The 13,944-nt window shown below is 39.4% G+C and overlaps 1 protein-coding gene across 1 annotated transcript; it reads left to right on the top strand.

The window, feature by feature from the left end:
- The first annotated feature begins 11,023 nt into the window (after positions 1-11,023).
- LOC128736953 (transmembrane 7 superfamily member 3-like) lies at positions 11,024-13,236 on the top strand. Its single transcript, XM_053831469.1, has 3 exons — positions 11,024-11,312; positions 11,374-12,471; positions 12,528-13,236. The coding sequence occupies exons 1-3, from the start codon at positions 11,171-11,173 to the stop codon at positions 13,067-13,069; spliced, it is 1,782 nt and encodes a 593-aa protein (XP_053687444.1). The 5' UTR covers positions 11,024-11,170; the 3' UTR covers positions 13,070-13,236.
- The last annotated feature ends 708 nt before the right edge of the window (positions 13,237-13,944 follow it).

The following is a 13,944-nucleotide window of genomic DNA, read 5'->3' on the forward strand; positions in this document are numbered from 1 at the left end:
GAACTGAATTGCTCTGAAGGGTTAGAGATCAGTTTTTGAAAGGATGTACAGACGATCGGTTGAGTTTTGGTCTTCAGCGCACGGCGTACGGAAGACGGTCACGACATGGCGCAAAACGCTCCCAGGAAAAGTGAGTATTCCTAACGAAAAAAAAAGAAAAGCACCTGTTTTTTCTGTTTCATGCAGTATACGCGCTAAATAAAGCATGGATTGCTTGGATTGGACGAGTCGGTTCGAGAAGTGGTCGATCAGTGTTTCCGCCCGTACTACACCCGCAAACAGGTCAATAATTAGCTTTGCAAACATGGCGGCTTGAATAAAGGCTGGTGGCATAAGAACAGTTGAGAGTGTGCTGGCGGAATGTCCGAAAAAATTTGTTTTGCTCCTCTGCGAAGGACATTGGTAGAACGCCTGTGAGCGTCTTGTAATTGAGCCGCTTGTGTGCGTGCTTGTTCCTCTGGGAAGGACGCTAAAAGAACGCCTGTGAGCGTCACATAATTGAGCCGCTTGTGTGCGTACTTGTTCCTCTGGGAAGGATGCTAAAAGAACGCCTGTGAGCGTCACATAATTGAGCCGCTTGTGTGCGTGCTTGTTCCTCTAGGAAGGACACTGAAAGAACGCCTGTGAGCGTCAAAAGGATTGATTCGCTTGTATACGTGGCGTTTGACAACAGCCAAAAATGTGTTTTGTTTTGCCTCTCTGAGAAGGGCACCGAAAAACCGATTGTAAGCGTCTAATAACTTGATTCGCCTGTGTGCTTTGGTTCTCCTGAGAATTTCGAAAGAACGCTTGGGAGTGTCCAAATTGTCAATCCATTTGTATGCGGATTTGCGGGACGTTCGGAAACGAGAGAAAATGTATTTTTGTTTTGTTCCTTTGGGAAGAACCCCGAAAGAACGCTTGTGAGCGTCAGAATAGTTTGTGTCCATGTTAGTCAAAACAGTTTGTATGCTTGTGCCTGGCTCTGGGGCTGTGGCAATGAGGTTTAAAAAGGTGTGGCAGACGAAGACATTTGATGGTATTAGTAGCGAAAAATCAGAAAACGACGTCTAACTACAAAAACAAACCGTGTCGGACATTGGGGTTTGTTTTTGGAGTTTGACGTCACGCTTCATCGTGATTGGTCGATTTACGGTTTCACCCACACCATGATGAAAATTCTTCATTGCACTAACACCACTTAACCAACTTTGCCACACCTGTATATATCACATTGGGGCTGTGGCACTTTGTTCCTTTTGGAAGGACACTGAAAGAAAGTGCAAATAGATCATTTTGCGATGACGTCATTTTGCCGTCAAATGACACCACTTGGTGGTTTGTTTACGTGTTTTTTGTCACATCAAGCGGTTTCGATTTGAAATTCCGTGAAGGATTAGTGCAACAGGTGCTATAAAATGCATGTAAGGTGCTTTCTCTTAAATAAAAACTATAATTTTTTATCATTATCTGCCGGACAAAGATAGAAAACTCAATTCAAACTTTAACACCATGTAAACAAACCACCAAGTGCTTGTCTGCGGATTTGTGATGAGAAATTTTGTTCATTTGTCATGGTGGTAATGATCATGATGAAGATAGCAATGAACGTGGTGAATTCGGTGATGATTATAATGATGGTTATGATCATGATAACGAAAATATTGATCGTGTTAATGACGGAAACGATCGTATTGTTGATGGCAATAATTACGATGATTGTAATGATGATCATGATGGTATTGATGATGATGTAAGCAATGATCATGTGGTGATGATCATGATGATAATGATAGTAATGATCATCATGTTAGTAATGATTATCATGTTAGTAATGATCATCATGATAGTAAGGATCATGAAAATTATGGTAACGTTCATGGTGACGATGAAAATAGTGATAGTAATGATCATGATAAAAATGGTAATGATCGTGATGACAATGATCATGCTGCTGATGGTAATGATTATGAATATCATGAACCATTATGATGCTGATGGTAAAGGTCATGGTGATTGTAATTGATAGTGGTAATAATCGTGATGATAATGATCATGATATAGATGGCAATGATCATGATGAAGTTGGTAAGGATTAAAATGATATTTATTTAGTTAAAATGAAGAGAACGGACGACTATGTTGTTGGTGATGATCACGATATTTGTAACAATGATCATCACGATGGTATTGATCATAGTGTTGGTAATGGTAGTAACGAACATGATGTGGGTGGTAATGACCATGATGATGGTAATGATCACGATGAAAATGGGAATGATCATGATAACGATAGTATTGATGGCAATGATCATGGTAATGACCATGATGGCAATAACGGTCATGATGTTGATGGTAGTGTTCATGATGATTGTAATTGATAGTGGTAATAACCGTGATGATGGTTTGTTTGTTCGATTATAGTCACTTTAACTACTTGGGTCATTTGTGACTTCTGCGGGGTGGGGATTTGAACCCAGGTCTTCGGCGTGAGAGGCGTGAATGGTAACTACTATAGCGGGATTTACCCCTTGTGATGATGGTAATGATGATGATGATGATGATGATGATGATGATGATGATGATGATGATGATGATGATGATGATGATGATGATGATGATGATGATGATGATGATGATGATGATGATGATGATGATGATGATGATGATGATGATGATGATGATGATGATGATGATGATGATGATGATGATGATGATGATGATGATGATGATGATGATGATGATGATGATGATGATGATGATGATGATGATGATGATGATGATGATGATGATGATGATGATGATGATGATGATGATGATGATGATGATGATGATGATGATGATGATGATGATGATGATGATGATGATGATGATGATGATGATGATGATGATGATGATGATGATGATGATGATGATGATGATGATGATGATGATGATGATGATGATGATGATGATGATGATGATGATGATGATGATGATGATGATGATGATGATGATGATGATGATGATGATGATGATGATGATGATGATGATGATGATGATGATGATGATGATGATGATGATGATGATGATGATGATGATGATGATGATGATGATGATGATGATGATGATGATGATGATGATGATGATGATGATGATGATGATGATGATGATGATGATGATGATGATGATGATGATGATGATGATGATGATGATGATGATGATGATGATGATGATGATGATGATGATGATGATGATGATGATGATGATGATGATGATGATGATGATGATGATGATGATGATGATGATGATGATGATGATGATGATGATGATGATGATGATGATGATGATGATGATGATGATGATGATGATGATGATGATGATGATGATGATAATGATGATGATGATGATGATGATGATGATGATGATGATGATGATGATGATGATGATGATGATGATGATGATGATGATGATGATGATGATGATGATGATGATGATGATGATGATGATGATGATGATGATGATGATGATGATGATGATGATGATGATGATGATGATGATGATGATGATGATGATGATGATGATGATGATGATGATGATGATGATGATGATGATGATGATGATGATGATGATGATGATGATGATGATGATGATGATGATGATGATGATGATGATGATGATGATGATGATGATGATGATGATGATGGTAGTAATAATAATTGGAAATTATGAATTATTGATATGGAGGGGGTTTTCGTGAAGTATTGAAATAAAAGTATGAAACGATTATTTATTTCGTTATAATGAAGTACAGGATTTGACTCTTCTATTTCAACGTGTCATCAAGGGTTAACGTATTGGAATCGGCTGATTTGCGAATTCTGCTATAATGCAATTAAAGTGGTTTATCCTAAAGGTACAAACTTAAAGCGAGATTTGAATTTATAACTTAGTGTTGCATCGTTGTAGGACTCTTCAAACTCCAGAAGGAATAGCAAATCAATAATACTACCAGAGTTTTTTCTTAAGAGAACACGCCAAATTGAGGCAAGACTGAGCAGTTCGTCAATTCTTTTCAATCAAATGAAACCATTCCAACGGGATTTCAGTTATGATTGTTCACGTTACCACATGATATGAATTATATCAATTTTTTTCTGAAAAAAAGGGAATGAAGCAAAGACAGAAGATAACGTTTAATAACATTTGCCAACATGTTTTGTACTACATATACCTATAGAGTAGAGGAGGGGGTGAATGTAGAGAATATGCCAGATGCCTAGAATAAAAATCAAAGTGATTTACTTCAGTGTAACTGTAAAGTATAAGGTAACGGCACTTCTGCTTTGAGCAGTATATAACATGAGCAAGAGCCGCTTCGTGTTAGATCTGCAAGCATTATGCTCAATATGTATGCGTGTGTCTGCATTCATTCGGGATTTGTTGAATATCTGAGAACTAGCGAGAAAAAGAAAAAGTTGGATTGCGTTTGCGTTGCTTCGGAATCGGAACTGTTCGATAAGACGAAGTTGTACTGAATATGTGAGTGTGTGTGTGGGTTGTATTCTCGGTGCGAAGAGGAGCCACAAAACAAAGAAAGCTGAGTGAACTGAATTGCTCTGAAGGGTTAGAGATCAGTTTTTGAACGGATGTACAGACGATCGGTTGAGTTTTGGTCTTCAGCGCACGGCGTACGGAAGACGGTCACGACATTATGCAGCCAAAAAAAATCTATCTTTAAATTTAAAAAATGAAGCGCGGCCTTTTTTTATTTTGCTGTAAACATGTTTCGAACGTGATATTTTTAATTTCGAATAACTTTAATTCGTATAAGTATTGCGGAGTTTCTACCTATTTAGAGTCCCACGCGAAAATTATTAGCGTGGTTATTTTCTGCGTTTATCACGCATGTTTGCAATCTAGCAATTTGAACTATCAGTTTTTCGTTATTGCCTCCCCACTGCACGCCTCCTTGTTTGAAAAGCATATTTTCAATGTATTTAGTAAGTACAGGATAATTATCATTAAAAAAAAGAATTTACGTAGGACTCGTTAAATTACTGCCTGGTGCAATAAGCTATAGCTAATTAAAAATGCATGTTTTTTTTCCGGGAATTGAACCCGCCATCTTTTGATCCATAAGCACTCACCGTATGATCCGCCCCATTTGCATCTGCAGAACAGACAGTGAGAATATCTTTACACCTGAAGCCTAGCCCGCCTAGCGTGAAGCAGTCGATAATGTCGATAACGGATAAGCTTTTGCTGTCAGCCGAATTGCGAAATTCTATGATCTAACAGTAAGTGTGCTGTGAGCCGAAAAAAAACTTGGTAGAAGTTTGTAAAGCCACTTTAACACCTCTAAGCAGCCCTAAAGTAGTTTGAAAGCTGTGAGCCTAATGAAAGCTTCCACTCTACATTTTAACACCTTTAAGCAGCCGTAAAACGGTTTGATGTTTATGGCTGTTGAGAAGCAGATTGTTTAGCAGAAAAATCCACTATTAAGCTTGTTTATGAGCTTTTGGGAGAGAACTGGTTTGAAAAACTTAAAGTAGCTTGAACATCGCTTATTTAAGTGCTTACTTTATGCAGCTTTGATCGCCTTAAACCAACCCGTAAACAGCCATTGCTCTTGCAATTCAGCTACCGTTGTTACTTGGGCTCTCCTGCACGCGCCACGAGGTCGTTGTGCGTTTTGGTCGCTGCATTCAAGGTTCTCCGAAGCATGAGCAAGCTCTGCTTCAGGTCCTTGGAGAAATTGCCGCGACCTGACGTAAACTCGATTATTACATCGAGCTGCTGTGACGCTGCTACCACTTTAGGTACAGCGTCTCTATTTTTTTCCATCGCCCTGATAAGCGCTGGGCCGTTCATCGCTGTGTCCGGCGTGGTAGGTATACCGCTGCCTTTGCCACCCACACTAGCGCTCCTAGTTGCATCCTTCTCCACCCTTGGTGAAGAACGCTGGATGCCTCCTCTAGCGAACGGGTTTTCAACCGTATCCACACTTGTTGTATTTTGATTTTGTCTTCCATAAGAATCCCACGAGTTGAGGGGAAAGAAAAGTCCGCCACATCAGAGCCCCTCATGATGCGGTAAGGGCTGATTACTGTGGAGGGCGCTCTGGTACTCCACAGGCTCCGTTTGAGGCTGAGTATTTATAGAACCCCCCCACCATTCATCCCTCGGCACGGGTCGCATGACACCTTGGATTAGGGGTTTATCCATTCATGTTTTTACTTTTAGCCATGGATAATAGCTATTAAAACCATCCTCCTTTGGGGGTTTTGGACCCTCTGCTCAGGTTCTCGGTATTTTCAGGTTCATCGAACATGCTTCTACCGAGATCTGTCATTTGCAGGCGGAGAGTTTACACTCAGCTTTCGCATGAGTGCCCCCTTCTCTGTCCGCATACGACCCTAGTTTCCACCGGTTGTCCGATTTCCACTAAGGAGCCTATCCCGGATGGTACCACGAGGAGGTAGAGATAGGAGTTGCTAAATAAGAGGCTGTGGAACTTCGTGATAGTTCTGGAGCGCATTATTCAACCATTTACCATCCGTGTGTGTGTGTGTGTGTGTGTGTGTGTGTGTGTGTGTGTGTGTGTGTGTGTGTGTGTGTGGATATTATCACTACGACCAGCATTTTGATCTACCCAAGTAACAATTTCAGGCTGATCAAACGCTTTTATAGCTGATTTTATTCAACCTGTGACTGATCTATGGTTTAGGTTTAGAAATGAAAACCTTTTTTCAGCTCTTAACCATCTAAATCTGGTGATTTTATCAAGCTTCAGGCTAATTAATAGCTGCTTTCGAAGCTGCAATGAAGCTTAATTGAAACTTTTTTTGCACTTTTAAATAGCCAATTTGCGCAATGCTGTCAATTCTATTTTTAGAACGAGAAATAGTTTTGCAATCTGCTTTTCCAGTCGCTTAATCAACGCTTCATCAACCTTTATGCAGCCAAAAAAAATCTATTTTCAAATTTAAAAAAATGGAACGCTTCATTTTTATTTCGCCGTGAACGCGATATTTTTAGTTTCGAATAACTTTAATTCTTACAAGTAAAGCTAGCTAATTAAAAATGCATGTCTTTTTTCCGGGAATTGAACACGCCATCTTTTGATCCATAAGCACTCACCGTATGATCCGCCCCATTTGCATCTGCAGAACAGACAGTGAGAATATCTTTACACCTGAAGCCTAGCCCGTCTAGCGTGTAGCAGTCGATAATGTCGATAACTGACAAACTTTTGCTGTCAGCCAAATTGCGAAATTCTATGATCTGACAGTATGTGTGCTGTGAGCCGAATGAAAACTTGGTAGAAGTTTGTAAAGCCACTTTGACACCCTTAAGCAGACTTAAAGTAGTTTGAAAGCTGTGAGCATAATGAAAGCTTCCACTCTACATTTTAACACCTTTAAGCAGCCGTAAAACGGTTTGATGTTTATGGCTGTTTAGAAGCAGATTGTTTAGCAAAAAAAATCCGCTATTAAGCTTTTTTATCAGCTTTTGGGAGAGAACTGGTTTGAAAAACTTAAAGTAGCTTACACATCGCTTATTTAAACACCATTTGAGCGCTTACTTTATGCAGCTTTGATCGCCTTAAACCAACCCGTAAACAGCCGTTGCTCTTGCAATTCAGCTACGGTTGTTACTTGGGTATTGCGATCTTATCCAGGTGTTGTTCCGCACTTCGTTGTTATTGCAGTATCGCTATAGGGTAAGTGAACTGCTTATTATCCGTGCTTAAAGTATCGGGTGTGTTTTCACCCCTTTTTCCCTCTACGCTTCTTACTACTTTGCAACCAATCTAGCTCTAGTGCCAGGTAGTGCGGAGACTAGTTATAATTTGTCCTTGGACAAGAGGCTTCATTCGCACCTCGAGCAAGTATCATTCTTATAACCAGCCTCTGCTAAAGGCTTCATGGTTGGTAAAGCAGAGTTCAGCGCAATGAGGGTGTGTATGTGTGTAGGTATGTGTTCCTTACTATTTATGCATCACCAATCTCGTTCCTAGAACCAGGAAGCGGAACAAGCTATTATTTGCCCTTGAACAAGAGGCTTCGTTCCCACCCTCAAGCAAGTACCACTTTTACAATTTGCCCTGGCAAGAGGCTTTCATTGTTAGTAAATGCAGAATGCAGGAGGAAGGATAAGGAGAGGCCTGGGAATAAACCCATGCTAAAGTCACTTAACATCGAATGGCCTGATTCTACTAAGATTCGAACCCACGACCACTCGCTTGTCAAGGCAGACTCGGTAACCTTGCGGCTACAGGGCCCCCCAAATTTCCTCATAACTCGAAAACTAATCAGGCAAATGTCGACTAACATTTGAAAAGGGCGGATAAACCAACTGTCAAACAGAACGAGTGAGAGTTCATTTTCCTATGCTGCTCTAGCAAAAAATAACTCACTCGTTCTGTTTGACAGTTAGCTTATCCGCCCCTTTCAAATGTTGGTCGACAAATGGAACGAAATTTGGTATGCGGGGGGTTTTGGAGGCATGAATTTATTTTATGATGGTTTGGACCCTTCACCCCTGTAGTATGAGGATAAGGACTCTCATGCTAATAAAATAGAAATTTTTGCGAATGGGCCATATTTTCTGTTATGTAACAAGCGGTAAGCTGTGAAAGTAAACTAGTAAACCTTGGAGCAAAAGACAGTGAATCGACGCCACTAACTTACGTGCCTGTTGCCATTCATGTCAAAAGAGCAGGACATTCGTATGGTGCGTCATATTTGCGATGAATGTGCTTTGGCTTTAATGTTATTTGTAACCAATGGCCCTTTGGTCACAAGCGAGTTAAAGTAAGATTATTGAAACATGACAAGCTACGCCTCCCAGATAGCTTCGAGGTATGACGCTGGTCTAACAAGCCAGTCGTCGTATGTTCAAATCTTGGCTGGGATAGGCTGCTAGAGTCAATAGGATTGTAGCAACTGGCCCTGCAATTGTCCTGTACTCTAACAACTGGCTGCGAAGTCTGTCGTATAAAAACAGAAGGCCAAGTTTCGACAACGGAATGTCGCACATAGGCTTTGCTTTGCTTTTGCAAGCTACGCATAATCATATTTAATATAATCGCCTTTATTCTACATACCGATCGGAGCCGGATCCGATCAGAAATTGCGCTTCGATCGGAATACAACGTATGCTATAACACACGTCGATCGGGACGTTTCTGATCGGAATGTGCCCGATCGGGATGTAAAATCGAGGCGAATAATCTATGGGCTGGTCATTCTATTTCAATTATCTTTATGATGCACACAAGTAATTTTACAAGAAATCTCTATGTCTCAAAGGTTGCAGCCGTTGTACCGTGCAAGCACCATATTCAAAACAGTGCCTAATTCCGAACAGTTGGAAATTTTTCTTAAATATTGCTAAAATTCTATCTATTTAAACAATTTAATCACTACATCTGATGATTTCATATAATTAAAATGGTTTAAATAGCTAGTGTTTTGTCAATATTTAGGAAAAATTTGCAACTGTTCAGAATTAGGCGCTGTTTTGAATATGGTGCTTGCACGGTACTTGTATTTATGAATCCCCGTCCACGTATTTTCAAAGCCACCATTGCATTCAATGAAGAATTGAATGTGAATATTGTTGCAGTTGAAAATCGTAATAATCGACGTGCGACATTCGGTTTTATTCTTGTTCTGTGTGTCTGCGTCGCAGGTGGTTCGCTGTATAGTGCATCAATGTGCGAACACAGTGCACCACGTGCAACGTAGTTGCGACACACAGAACAAGAATAAAACCGAATGTTGCACGTCGATTATTACGGTTTTTAACTGCATCAACAATATATATGCCAGAAATGCAATTTACAATAGTTTAATGATCTAGTCTAGATATAGTCCTACGTCACCCTTTCATACAACCCTTGGGGCTGTATACCTTGTAGTTTTTAATCTCTAATCGCATCTCTTAATGCTATTAATCGCTTAAAAAATTTGACTCGCTTTCACAAAAAGTGGAACAGCTCAAAACACACTATTTTGAGTAACTCTTACTCCTTTTGTTGAACTCATACGCAGAAGCTCATCAATGAGCAATATTTACTCAAAAATGAGTGCCATTTCACCCAAAACTGAGTAGTACTTACACAAATTACGAGTAAATTTAACTCAGTTATGAGGAGCCTAAACTACTCAGAATTGAGAAATTGCCTAATTACTCATATTTTTGAGCTGTTCCACTTTTTGTCAAAGTGAGTCGGTTTTTACTCATTTTTGGGTTAAAACTCACTCATTCGTGAGTTAAATTTTTTACGCGCGCGGCAAGGCGCGCGGGCATAAAATTTGACAGCGGGTCGAAATCAGACTGCTGGCAGTTGAGTCTTGAGTGAAACGCAGTGGATGAAATGCTATCTCATTTTCGCACCCACGAGATGTTGGCGGTGAAAACATGGTTACCTGCCGATGGGATGGTAAATTTAAAGCAAGCGTAATGCGACTGCGACATCTTGAAAAGCTTGAAAACGTAGAAATTCTAGATAGAATTAACAGAAGGGCGAATGTCGCAAATGTAAACAAAACGTGTGAGAGTTATTTTTTGCTGGACCAGCATAGGAAAATCAACCCTCAGTCGGTTTGTTTACGCTTGCGACATTCACGCTTTTGTTAATTGAAGATAGAATTAACAAAAGGGCGAATGTCGCAAGCGTAAACAAACCGAGTGAGAGTTGATTTTCCAATGCTGGCCCAGCAAAAATTAACTCTCACTCGTTTTGTTTACATTTGCGACATTCGCCCTTTTGTTAATTCTATCTAGAATTCTATCTTCAAATTCGCTATGTGCGCGAAACGGTGCTGCCACCTTCCCAAGTTTGTTCTTTGAGACAAAACTTTGCACCAAATCTTCACAAACTTTCCATATGGCAGTTCCATGAGAGTACAAGAGATCGATTTGTGCTTATACATAGCGAATTGTTATTGAAATTTAGACATTAAATTTGACACTGCCGCTGTCGCCGCTCTGTACTGTAGACAGTCTCTATAGAAATAAAGCTGGAACTGTCGGAAATCGGAACAGGCTTGAACAACGACAGGCGCATCGATAATTACTGTTTACATCTTTACATCTGTCGGCGTCGAAGCTTAATATTATTAATAAATCTCACAAATTATTAAATGTGTTTCCTCTGATTATTCAAGTGATTTTGTTATGCGAAAGTAGTGCCATCGCAATGCTCGCTTCAACTTGTGCCAGAATTTTGGCTATTTTGGTATGTTTCCTGTCTTTCAATCAGCCATCAGGAGCAGTTGAAAATAACTATCAACCAATATCTTCTACAACCGGTTCGAATTTTTCCGATGCTTCGATGCTGAGTAAGTCGATTAATATATAAATATTTCCTTTATCGGTTTGTAACATTTCTAACATTTTCAGCCTATGAAATAGTCCAGCTTGTAGTACCTAAACACATAAAAATGAACGATATTAACGATTATCGGGAGATCATACTTCCAGCTTACTCAAATACAAATATTCAGCTGCGAAATATGTCCGTTCATGGCAAAGATGTCGGTTTCGCATTGATTCAGATGAATGCATATGAGTTCAACGCAACACTCAGCTACACTAGTAATATCATCGAAGATCGGTCTTTGACCGGAATGAACGTGGGTTTGATTCTCTATGAAGACGGTAGTTTGTATGCAATCAACACGAATCCTCACGAGGAAATCTGGGTATCTCTAGTTTTAATGCTATACAACAAAACGGCTCCTCTTCCAGGAGGGTGCAATTTGGAGTTTCCCGTTGAAGATTCTCCAGTATTGAATCTCACCTTAAAGGAATCTGTAGTAGAAGTCGATACACCTCCTGCGTCTGTAGCTCGGCCATTGCATACTCCAGATAACCAATGTGGAAAATCGAAGCTCATTTATGAATCATATTATCTGTCGATGCCTTCATACGACTTTACTCAACGAACCTATTTTACTTATATTCGAAAGCTGATCACCTATGCAAATGCCAAAGCTTCGGGACGATTAAACGATTTATCGACAAACGCAAATAGCATTAAGCGGGTTTACGATCGGCAAAAAGGACGAGGTATGGTGTTTGTAACAGTCGTCATTGATCCGGTGCATAACGGCTTTGCTGCCTATGTACCGGTTCATACCTATGCCTGCGAACCGTTTTTGCATGCTGCGGAATGTTACGAATTCAACATTCCGCTTCGAATAGTTGGATTCATCGTCACAATAATAATGGCAGCAGAGATAGTGGTTGGTTTCTTTCCACTACCGGTGAAAGCATTTGTTTGCGGTGCAATAGTTGGCTTGTTGGGAACTGTTAAACTAATGAAATCTATCAATCTGAATGTCACAGAAGGAGAGCTTATAACGCTTCTGGTACTGGGAGCGATAGCTGGTATCGTTCTGTTTGTGCTGATGTCCATCATCTGTCCCATAGCGGCAATCATTATATGCAATTTCATGGTCGCATTCATGTTGTGTAGTGTTATATACTACGGTTTTTGTAAGTGTTGTATATTAACGATTTGTATTGATTTAATAATATTCTTTTGTTTTTAGATGGCAACTTTTTAAGTCATCCGATCGTCAGTGTTGCATTCTTGGTGACTACGCTGTTCGTTGGTATCCTGTTTAGCTCTATACAAATTTTCCTCTTTGCAAATGCTTTCTTATTTAGTGCGATGTCTTTGTTTTATGGAGTAAATACAATTTTTAGCGCCCGGCTGCACTATTCTCTAAAAACATGGTACCACGGACTGTCTGAGGATGGTTACGATACTGTAATGTTCGATTCGACCATAGATAAAAACGAAATTATGGCTATTGCCAGCTTTGGGATCATTCTTACAGTATGTATTTATTTGCGTGTTCGTTGTAAGTTACGAGAGAACCAGGTAGTGAGACATGGTTTTCGATTGCCGTGTGGAAATTATGGCTCTACAGCAAGCCTTGCCTTTTTGGCAGATGATAGTATGGCTTATCAGACCGTATCCGATCATACTACAATAACGCGTTGGACCAGCGGAGACGACGAGGTGTTCGAGTCTCCTGAATCAAATGCAAGGTTCTTCCAGAGACTTCGCCGTAGCAGAAGGCAATGATAAGCCAAAGGAGATGAAATTTTGCATTTTGCATTCATAATCTGGTATATATGGCAGATATATTTTTTCTTTACATTTATCAATGTAATTTCGGCTCGAGATGCTGAACTTTCGCATGAAAGGTAGAATCACGCAATGCGTAAATACACGTGTGATGCGAAAAGTTATGAATGAACCGTTTTTGTCTTTCATGGTGAAGTGGTATATAATATCACCTTCAATATCGACTTCTTATCTTTGTCTTAATGATCAAGTATTGTAAAAAACTACTCTCGGCGCTTCCCAAATTAATGTAATTTTGACAGAGCATTGCATAATGTTCAATCTAGCTCATACCCATATGTGAGATAAGCAATAATTTTGATCATGTAGGTTTGCTCTGTATTTTTATCGATAGTGGCCCAATATTACTTAGCAAATCCTATAAAACTCTAAGCAAAAAAAGAGACATTGAACGTGTCAAGCAATAAATAAATTCATAAGCAAATGTTCTAAAAAGCCAATAAAAATAAATATGTGGATTGACAATTGTCTTACAATTCATCTTCAGTTTCCGTTTTATAATTGCATGTTATGTGTTTTGACTGTTGCAATTAACGGAGCTCTTAGTAGAATGATTACATGTATTCTGAGAGAAAAGAACTGGTTTTAAATACATATTTGGCTGTCTCCTGTGACATGTATAGTAAGCACAAAACGTAAATCTGTCTCATTCAGTACTTGTCTACAGGAAACAGTGATGGAAATTACATGTTTTGGTACAAAACTGAATTGCAGGTACTTTTTAATGATTTAAGTTTCTCGAAGAAAAATAAAAACGAATTGGTCGACAGGCTTACTGGTATAAAAGCGCGTTTAGATTGGCAACATGTTTT

The sequence above is a fragment of the Sabethes cyaneus genome, chromosome 2 (genome assembly GCF_943734655.1).
Source record: "Sabethes cyaneus chromosome 2, idSabCyanKW18_F2, whole genome shotgun sequence".
Lineage (NCBI taxonomy): Eukaryota > Metazoa > Arthropoda > Insecta > Diptera > Culicidae > Sabethes > Sabethes cyaneus.

Coding starts and splice junctions, on each gene's coding strand:
- LOC128736953 (XM_053831469.1), top strand. CDS start 11,171: ATGCTCGCTTCAACTTGTGCCAGAATTTTGGCTATTTTGGTATGTTTC. Junction 11,313..11,373: donor TTCCGATGCTTCGATGCTGA/GTAAGTCGATTA, acceptor TAACATTTTCAG/CCTATGAAATAGTCCAGCTT. Junction 12,472..12,527: donor TGTTATATACTACGGTTTTT/GTAAGTGTTGTA, acceptor TTTTGTTTTTAG/ATGGCAACTTTTTAAGTCAT.